This window comes from Martes martes (assembly GCF_963455335.1).
Source record: "Martes martes genome assembly, chromosome: 7".
Lineage (NCBI taxonomy): Eukaryota > Metazoa > Chordata > Mammalia > Carnivora > Mustelidae > Martes > Martes martes.
This window is the reverse complement of record NC_137894.1, coordinates 135794747-135804421: the sequence shown is the minus strand read 5'-3', so window position 1 is coordinate 135804421 and position 9675 is coordinate 135794747. Positions and strand designations below refer to the sequence as shown.

Below are 9675 nucleotides of genomic sequence, written 5' to 3'. Positions count from 1 at the left end.
TTTAAAATGTCAAATAAACACGACAATACATAAGTACATATGACTAATACCCAACTGCTATGTCTTTGGTCCACAGCATAAGTCCAGCTGTACTTGGGATGGACGCGGGCAGGCAGTGAGAAGGACAGTTCAAAGTCTCCTTTTGATTTACTTTGTGACCTTGGGCTGGCTGCGACCCTCAGCACACCGCTCTCCTGCAGGGGCTGGTGGGGACACTGGGGTTATCTCTGTTGTCTTCAATCTTTCCCAAAGTGGGTCTGGGATGCAGACATGCAAACCTTCTGTCCAGATCATCATCTGCATGAAGTCATCCGTCCCCATAAACAGAGGCAAGAAGATAACTGGGCCAGATGTTTTAGAAGTCCCTACATAGGGAGGGACGTTGGACTTGATCTCTGAGGTCCCATCAGGGATTCTTTGAGATTCTCTGATGCCACCTCCTTTCGCTTAGCAGAAGTCAGTTTTAAACAATGGCACAGATTCTAGTAGAATTGGGCAATTTCTAGAAAATCCGTTTCTGGAAACTCCCAGGAAGCCAAGCCTTCAGGCAGAGTACTTTTCCTTCCCAAAAATAAAAGTGTGAAAGAAAAATAGTACTGTTAATTCAGACAAGAGGGCAACCAGCCTAAAAACCCCCATGGAAGTCACGTGCCCTTCTCTCAGCGCTGGGCTTCCAGAACCAGGAGGCTGTATACACCCAAAGAAGGTACAGTGTGGTCTTTGCCTGGGGCCCAGCTTTGCCCATTGCCAGTATGTGAACATTGCTTTGATGGCCACTCCAGAATTTCCCTTGGGTCCAGGACATGGGGATCAACCATTTGTCATTTGGGTCCTTGCTTTGTGAGTTCAGGCCTATAATGAACTCTTCAACCATCCACCCACTCAATATTGAGAACTCTGTCTGTGCCAGGCACTGTGCTAGTGCTCAGACAGACAAAGTCATGAGACAGCCATGTTCTCAAGTACTTCAGCTCTAGCAGGAAACCACCAAGTATACCCAATTATAATGTAACGTGTTAAGATGGGGTTCCTGGGGTGTCATGAGCTTGTACTGAGTATTATGGGACTTGTAGAAGATGGGCACTCCGCTGGGCTTAGGGGTTTTTGAGGAGGTCCTCTAGGGATGAACACGAGTTAGCGGTGGTGTGCTGGGTGAAGGGGAGGTGCAGGGAACAGGGGAGGGGAAGGGCGTTTCAAAGGGAACAGAATGAGTAGAGGCCTAGAGGTGAGTGGGCTGTGGCCAGACCTCTATTTTCCACATCCTATGTAGAAAAGCATAAAACCAGGATTGATGGGCAAGGAGGTGACACAGGGACCAGTCCGGGAGGGCCAGAGTTCAGGGAGAATGAAGGAAAGAGGAGTGATACTGACACGTTAGCTCAGTGAATATTCGGGTACCTGTTAGGCACTAGCCTTATGCTTTGTGCCAACTCGGGTTCCTACTCCATCTTGAAAACCACCTAAAATTCTCTACGCCTTGGTACAAAGAATTCCTCTGCAGCGACATTTAGAACACGGTTGGTGCTCCATCAATGGTGATCAGGCCCCTCTCTGCCGGGGCGTCGTTACTGCCCCCACAACGTTCCTCCAATGATGCAGCCTTCCATTCACAGGACAGTCGTCTTTGCGTCCCCAAAAAGGGCCCATCCCTGCCCCTGACATCTGCACCACCTTGTCTAAAGCCTTCTGCTCCCTGAGACCCGCTTCTCGATGCAGAAGGAAGCTGATTTTCTTGGCTCTTTGCTTTGTAAAGAAAATGATTTTCAGCCTCACTCCCCTCTCCACAGCAATTATGGAAAATAAATTGAAGCATAAAAACGGGAGATGGCTAGCAGATGGGGCAAAACCAAGTGATGCCTGGCTACCGGCACCCAGCTCTGGAGGACACAGAAGCGGCCCTGCTCCCCCGAGTGTGAAATGAACAGGCGCTTTCAGACCCAGTCAAGGAGAAGGGAGCGCCTGCCTCGAGCCCCAGGGCCTGCACCCAGGCACCTAGGAGCCCCCCGTTGGCTCCACTGGCCTCCATTGGACATGTCGACCCGCAGATGAGGAGAGCCTGGAAATACAGAGTCTTGAGAGGTTAAAGGAGAACTTGTTGGTTTTCTGCCTGGTTATAAAAATACTTGCTCATGGTGAGAAACTTGGCAAACAGAACAAGAGAAAGAAAAAGCAATGCAGAACTTTGTACCTTGACATTATATTCCTGTTTATCCTCCGGTGAAACTTCCCTACTGTTATGGTCAGCTCACTGGGCTGCAGTGTCCCGTCCCTGATTATGCCCCTGGCGTCTAGAAACCGGTGGCACACAGGACGCCACCCCGGGGCCTCTGTCCACGGACCCTGCCCAAGTCGCTTTCCCGGTGGGGGCTCCCTTCATCCTCCGGGTTCAGCTCCAAGGTCAGTCCTCCTGAGATCTCCCTGGACCCCTTCCCCATCTCTGCCACCTACCCCAGTGCATTTTCTCTGTTCTGGAAATCATTGCCATGTGTATCATTTGGTTTCTTGGTTGTGATGTCCCCCCTCCCGTCCAAGAATCTGAGTCTGAGCGTAGATTCAGTCATCTTAGGGGCACAGGGTCTGTTCACCAGTAGGGGCCGCATAGTTATTAGTTACTGAGGAAGTAGCCCGTCTATCTGAGTTTCTAGTGGTTCATTAGCGTGAACACGGCAATGAGGAACACAACTCAACCTGTATTTAAATGCTCAGGGAGACCTGCCCACCATTTTTTATTTTTTATTATTTTTTATTTTTTGGACTATCCCATATATAAGCCATTCTGTGTGGAGCCGGGCAGGGGGGAGCCTGTCCCAGCACTCAGGAAAGGGTCAAAGTACTGAGCCAGGGGCTTGGATCTCATGCCCCTAACTCATTCTTCAGCCTTGGGTAAATTCCAAGATCCCAGGACCTCACTTTTTGTGTTCGGGAAACCAGTTAACTTTGCCTGATGTAGTAGCCAGCCTCAAACAAGATAAGATCCTGCAACTCTCAAGAGTTAAAAGAAACAGTGCAGAACCGCCCCCCCCAACACACACACACACACACACACACACACACACACACACACACACACGCCCCCACACACCCAGAAGGTCCATACTCATTTTCAGGAAAATCCCAGAAAGGGTCACTTGGAGATTCAGGGGCCTGGACTGCCCAGGGTGGGGGTGGGGGTGGGGGCTCGGGCTGCTTCTTCCCTCCCCAGAATCTGGGGTCATCTCCGGATCGGATCCCCAAGGAAAAGGTTTCCAAACCGGGAAAGAAGTCCTCTCGCTCGGGCTCCCCAGTCTGGAGGCAGAGGAGAGACTGCCCCTGACTCCATCTCTGCGTTCATTCGCCCCTACCCAGGTGCTCGCCGCTACCCCAGGTGCCCACAGGGGCGCCTGGCCTCGGCCCGGGTCCCTCTCTTCCGCAGAGGTGGCCTCTCGGAATTGTGCGGAGGCAGGGGACCTGAGGTGGTGGGGCGTCTGCGGGGGTTTGTACCCCGGACAGGGGTGCGCTGAGGCCCCGGGAGCTGGGTGGGAGGGGGCGTGCCCTCCCGGACCGGCACTGGGACCCGCGGGCTCACCCCGGTCGGCGTCGCCCCGCCCACCGCCCCCTGAGACATCACAATCTGGGGGCCGGGACCCCGCGCCTCATCACCGCCCGTTTGCAACCCAACAATCCACCCAACAAACACCCCGGGGGGGGAAAAAAAGAAACCGGCCGGAGCCCAGCCTCCCTCCTCCTCCCCCCCCGTCCCGCCCCGCCCCGCCCCTCGCCCCCCGGGGCCCCCGCCCCCGCATGGGGGAGTGAGCGCCAGCCGGGCGCCCCGCACCCGCCGCCCCGCGCCCGCCCGCTGCCCGCCCGCGGCGGGGGCGGCCCGACCGCGCGCCCGCCCCGCCCGCCGCCGCCGCCGCCCGCCGCCCGCCGCCCGCCGCCGCCGCCGCCGCTCCGGCTCCGCGGCGCCCTCGCCCGCCAGGCTCTCCGCCCGCCGCCCGCGCCCGCCCCGGCGCCCCGGCCCGCCGCCCGCGCTTCATGGCTGCGCACGAGTGGGACTGGTTCCAACGCGAGGAGCTCATAGGGCAGATCAGCGACATCCGCGTCCAGAACTTGCAAGGTAAGGCGCCCCAGCACCCCCCACCCCAACCACGGGGAGGGACGCCCGGTCCGGTGGCCCCGGGAGCCCCGGCGCCGCTCCCGCCCGGGACAGCGCCGCCCGGCGCCACCTCCTGGCCCCGCCTGACCCCGCTCGGGTCGCCCGCCGGCGGGGAGGGGGCAGAGACAGCCGTCCCCTGCCCCCCCCAGCCCCCCACGGGGCCGCCCGGCCAGATTCGCGGTCGCCCAGGGGGTGGGGCGGCACACGTGCGTGTGTGTGTTGGGGGTCCCGCTTTCTTTGGCGGGGGGACGTCACGACTCCCCTGCAGCCGCTGCTGCGAGTTTGGCCAAGTTTGAACGTGTGGGCTCTTGGGGGCTGTGGCCCAGGTCAGGGAGGGAGGAGAAAGTGCGACTGCGTTTGTGTGTGCGCGCGCGCGCGTGAGCTTGCACACCTCCCAAGTGCCTCTGAGGCTAGGGGAATGGACCGGGGGGCGGCGCCTGAGGGGGTGGGGTGGGGGGGAACCGGGGCCGGGGGCGCGGATCCGGGGGCTGGGCGGGCTCAGCCCGGGGCCAGCCACTTGCCGCAGGGAGCGGCCCCGCCGCCGGCCCGGGCCTCCAGTCGGGAGGGGGCGAGAGGCCCCGCCCGCCGGACGCGGGACGCTGGGACCCTGGGACCCTGGGACCCGCGGCTACCTCGACAAGGTGAAAGAGGAACTCGGGAGGCCGGCGCGTCCGACCGGGGCGGGGGGCGGGTCCCGCCACACGCGAAGTGTATTAACCTTTCAAGAGTTTATTCATGGTGGAAATTCGGAAAGCACAATATTTAAAGGGAAAAAGTTACCCACAACCACCGTCTAACCCACGCACCCACCCGCCTACCCAAAGAAGGCTGCTGTTCGCGGAGGTGTATTTCTAGCCCCTTTCATCCGTGCGCTTTGCAGAACGAGACAGAGTTCCACTTCCGGCCTCGCAGGCACAGAGACCTGGCTGGGCAGGGAAGTTTCTTTCTAAGTTTTCTGGGCAGACTTGGGTTTCTAGAGATTCCAAGGTTGGGGGCGCTGCAGAGAGAGCTGGCAGCCCTGGACGGAGAGAGGATGAGGCGGTCGGTGCCCCCCTACCGGGTACCTGCCTTGACTGCCGGAGGGTGGCCTGGGGGGTGGGGAGGGTGGGGATGGCCCGGCAATCCAATTTAAACATTGCACCTGAGAGAATGTTTCCTGGGAGTCGTGTGGACCTGCTCCACCCCTAGGCTATGCAAGGACGGGGCAAGGAAAGGTGAGCTCACGTGGGGTGGGGGAAGCCCAGTGCAGTGTACCCTGGAAACCGAGTTTGTTCTGGGCTCCCCCCCCCCCACCTTCTGGCTGTGATTTGTGTAAGAGGAGGAGGATCAGGCTGGAGATGTTGCAAATGATCCCTTCTGATAACAAGCCTGGTGTCTGGATCCTGTTGCCCCAGAACTGACATCCTATTTGGGGGTGGGAATTAGCATTTCTTACTGAGATGGCATGTGGTTTGGGCGGTCGTGGTGTGTGTGTGTGTGTGTGCGCGCTCGTGTGCACATGAGTGTGCGGGCACGTGTGTGTGTGTTAGGCAATCAGTGGGTGTTTAATAAACACATGCTAACCAATTTTTAATGCAGCAGCTCCCTGCATTCCTCAAAGCCCAGCTCCCAGCATAAAGGGGATTGACTTTCATGCCGGAATGCTCAGCAGTGCGAGCAGTTACACCCGGAACTCCGAGAGAGGGCTTCACTCCATGGGGCAATTTGAGATGGGTCCTGAAGGTTGGGTAGGAGGTCACTGAATGGGCTCTCCCCTCAGCTCCCAGTGAGCAAGCTGTCCTTCCCCTTTCGGCATTGTCAGGTACAATGTGAGCATCGTGGGCTTTGCCGTTTAAAAAGATAAGCTTTTAGATTTGTGTCTATATTATGCATACATCTTCTGCATGGTTATATATGTGTAGAAAATGTGGCTTGCTCTTTGGTGCTGGGCCAACAAAGTTTTACCCATGGATAACCCAGGTAATCACCATCCGTATCAAGATGTAGATGATTTCCAGTGCCCTGGATGGATGCCTCGTCTCCCTTCCCGGGCAGTGACTCCCTCCCCTGCCCTCCCCCCCCCCCACAGCAGGTACTATTCTGAGCTTTATCACTATAACTTTGCCTGTAGAACTTCCTATAAAATGGAAGACTACGGTACACCCTCTTTTGCACAGACTTGCTTTGCTCCGTACTTGATCCATGTTCTTGCCTGTGTTTTTTTTAAGAACTTTTGTAGACTGCTTTGTTAAAGTATAATTTCCATACCGTAAAAATCACTTGCCTTAACTTTACAATGCAGTAATGTTTAGCAAGTCGACAGAATTGGGGAAACCTCCCAACAGTCCAGGTTTGGAACATTTTCACCACTCGAAAAAGCGCCCCAGTTGTGGGCACATATGTGTGTCTCAGCCCTGGGCCCAGGCGACACGTGGCTCCTGTTCCTTCTGTCCGATGGGTGCACCCCTCTTCGTGGGGCTGCTCATCGGTGGGGGGACATTGCGTTGTTTGCAGGTCGGCGTTATTGTGAAGCAGTTTGTCCTGGGGTGGAGGTGTTTGCATGGTAGAAGTGCCTGTCGTGGCTTTGCTGATGTCAGGGGCAGGAATCCACCTTCTGTCCTTTTCTCCTTGGGCTTCCCCGTCTTTGGACTGGATGCTTCGTGGAGATCATCTCTCTCCATCTCCATGGTCCTCAGAAAGTCCCAGCCAAAAGGCCAAATCCAGAAGGCTCTGCTTGGCCGTGCTTTGAGCATCTGCCCAGACCAGCTGGCCAGTGTCACTGGGGCTGGACATGGGTGGATGGCCAGCTCTGCAGGCCGCAGGCAGGGTGGGGGACCTTGTCATCCGAACTCTGCGTGGGTGGTAGGCAAGGGAAGCAGGGAGAGTCCAGGCAGAAGGGCTGTGTTTTGAATAAAGCTGTGTGCTTGCTTAGAATATAGGTAGCCAGCAGTTGTCGTGGTGATGGGAGGCCGGGTACTGTGGGATTTCATGAATCTGTAATCCTAGGGACCGAGGATGCCCAGTCTCCCATCTGCAGGTGGTGGCTGCTGTTCTGGGCAGGCAGTCCTGTTCTTTTCACAAGGCTTTGACTCTTGTGGTCCTGGGTCCAGGGGCTTGCCCCAAAATCTCAGGCTGGAGGACACTGCATTTCAGGGAAGAATGGCTCAGTAGTATACCTGTGTGTTTACATCTTTCTCCGTATCTGTATTTCAAATTTGACTTGGAGGTCTGTTGACCTCCTCTCATTTGCCCCTTGAAGCCTTTGTCCATGGCCCTCAACTGTGGGGTTCTGGAGTTCGAGCAGATAGGATTGCGATGTCACCCGATCACCCCCCGCGGACCACTGGAATGAAGACTTCCGGGCCTGTCTTTGGAGAGCGGGGTGAGCCCGGCAGAAAGCATGGTCTCTCCCGAGAGGCCTGTCCCTCAGTTTGCTGTCACTGTCGCAGGAGCCGATGAAGTCCTCGTGGATACGTTCGCTCTGATGGCTCCTAAAAGGCTGCTCTGGTGGAGAGCACGGGTGTCCCTCTGGGCCCAGGCTGCCTCTGCCACCCTCATGGGGACTCCTTCAGGGAAACGGAGGTGGCCCAGGCAGTTGACCTTTTCAGAGAGGAGAGAGCAGAGCCATGCCCGCTGCGCCACCCCCCCCAAGCCCCGCCCGGTGGTCCCACTTCCTGGAGCTTTGTGGGGTAGCCCTGAGGTCTGAGGTGGTCGGTGGACTGTCTGTGCCTTAGTTCTTGGCCTGGCTGTGCGTGGCCGGCGCTCCGGTGCCTTTCCCTCGACGAGGCTGCTTTGGCTGTTCCCTGCCCCCCCCCGCCCCTCCCCCGTGCGTCCCCCCCTCCCCCCATCCCCCTTTGACTTGGCCTCAGGGTCCAGCCGAGTGCTCCACGGGGTCTGACTGTCAGTCCAAGGTTGGGAGTTTGGAAGACACTCCCGTTCAGGTGGGAAGCCTCCACCATCCTCAGAATTCCCCGGACTTTTCTGTTCTGTTGGGCAAATGTGTGCAAAGCGCATAGCAGTGTGCGGACAACAAGGAATGTCACTGGTCCTTGTTCCTGCCTTTAAAGCAGCACAAAGCCAGGCTGGGCCTCCAGCGTCCTGCTTCTGGCCGTCTGGGGCCTTGTTCCGTCTGATGCTGTGAACCTTGACCTCACTGCTTCAGAGCGGTTCGGCCAAGCCCTGGTCCCCAGAGTGGGGGGGGGGTGGCTGGAGTTCGGTGGGCCCAGGCAGGCAGAAGACCTTCCCCACTGCTGCTCTGGTGGGGGGGCTGGGAGGCGCGTCTGCCGCTGCCCACTGGGCCCTGCTGGCTGGTCGTCCCCGAGCTGTGTCCCCACCCCTGCCTCAGTGTCTCCCTCAGTCAAACAGGTTAGGAAGCCGTACTGCCCGGGGTTGACAAACAGGACTGCGGTTTGGGGCCCTTGGAACTGAGGTGGTGCCGGGCACGGTGCTAGCTGCCTCCTTAAGGTTTCCCGCAGGCCTTTGAGGCGGGGTGCTTGTTTCCGAAGGGACTTGCCCACAGTCCTGGGCTTCTAAGTGGAGCTGGGTTGTGAACCCAGGACCCACGGAGCCCACGTATCCTGTCACACGAGCTCCGCGAGTCAAGTATGATGGGTGCCCAGGGAGGAGCTGGTGGCCTCAGGGCTGGGAGCTGGGCAGGCCTCGCAGAGGAGGGGCGTGGGGGTCCGGCCTTGGGGGCTAAGCAGAAACGTGATGGTGTGAAATCCCCGTTTCACAGTTCGCGGCGTCAGAAGGAGGACAGTCAGGAGAGCCTGAAGGCAGGCTCCGGGCAGGACAGTGCCTGTGTGGTTAAAAAGATCAGCCCTTGCGGTGTTCCCTGCCCCCCTTTCTGATTGCGTCGGCTCAGGTCCAGGAGCAGGCCTTCCCGTACTTGCCTGGACTCTGTGGTCGCGTCTTTATGGCTCAGGGCCTTGCGTCACTTCTTCCCATCTGTCTGCCACTTAGCCACCCCGCACGCGCCCCTCCTCAGCTCCTCGGTGGGTCTCCATGACCAGCCTGTGGGCTGAGGCAGCCCCTGAGTCCATCCCAGGATGATAGCATCATGGTCCACGGACGTCATGATGTGCAAAATGCTGGGCCGCACTGGCTTATGGGATCAAGGCCAAGCCCCTTCGTCTGGCATGTGAGGTCCTCGGTGGTCATGTTTGAGATGCCAACCAGCCTCCCCTCCCACAGCTCCCTACTGGCTCCCAGCCCCCGACACCCTCCCCTCCTGGCTCTTATCCCCCTACCTGGAGACCTACCTGTGCAAACAGCAGACAGATCAGGGATGTCACTGTGGTCAAAGTTACCCAGCAGCAAGGAGGAATCATTCCTGCTTCCACCTCCCCCAGCTACTGGAGAGCACAGCAGATGTGCTGGAATTTTCTGTATGAAAACAAAGAAAATGAAATGCAGAGGTTTCCAGGCCTCTAAGAACTGCTACCTATAAAGTCCCAGCCCAGGTCTGTGGGCTTGGTTCTAAAGGATAAGTGCTCATGGAGAACATTTTTTCCAGGCTCCCTGCTGGAGTCAGGCCACAGGCTTTGAGTTAACGCTGGGTT

The 9675-nt window shown here is 57.8% G+C and overlaps 1 protein-coding gene across 2 annotated transcripts in view; it reads left to right on the top strand.

Moving 5' to 3' along the window:
- Positions 1–3907: 3907 nt before the first annotated feature.
- The window catches only part of CLMN (calmin), a 107731-nt gene continuing 101963 nt past the window's right edge, over positions 3908–9675 (top strand). For both annotated transcript variants that reach the window (XM_080807504.1, XM_080807505.1), the window contains exon 1: positions 3908–4096. In XM_080807504.1, coding sequence (XP_080663630.1) covers positions 4015–4096 — 82 coding nt within the window. In that variant the 5' untranslated portion in view covers positions 3908–4014. The remainder of the gene's footprint in view (positions 4097–9675) is intronic.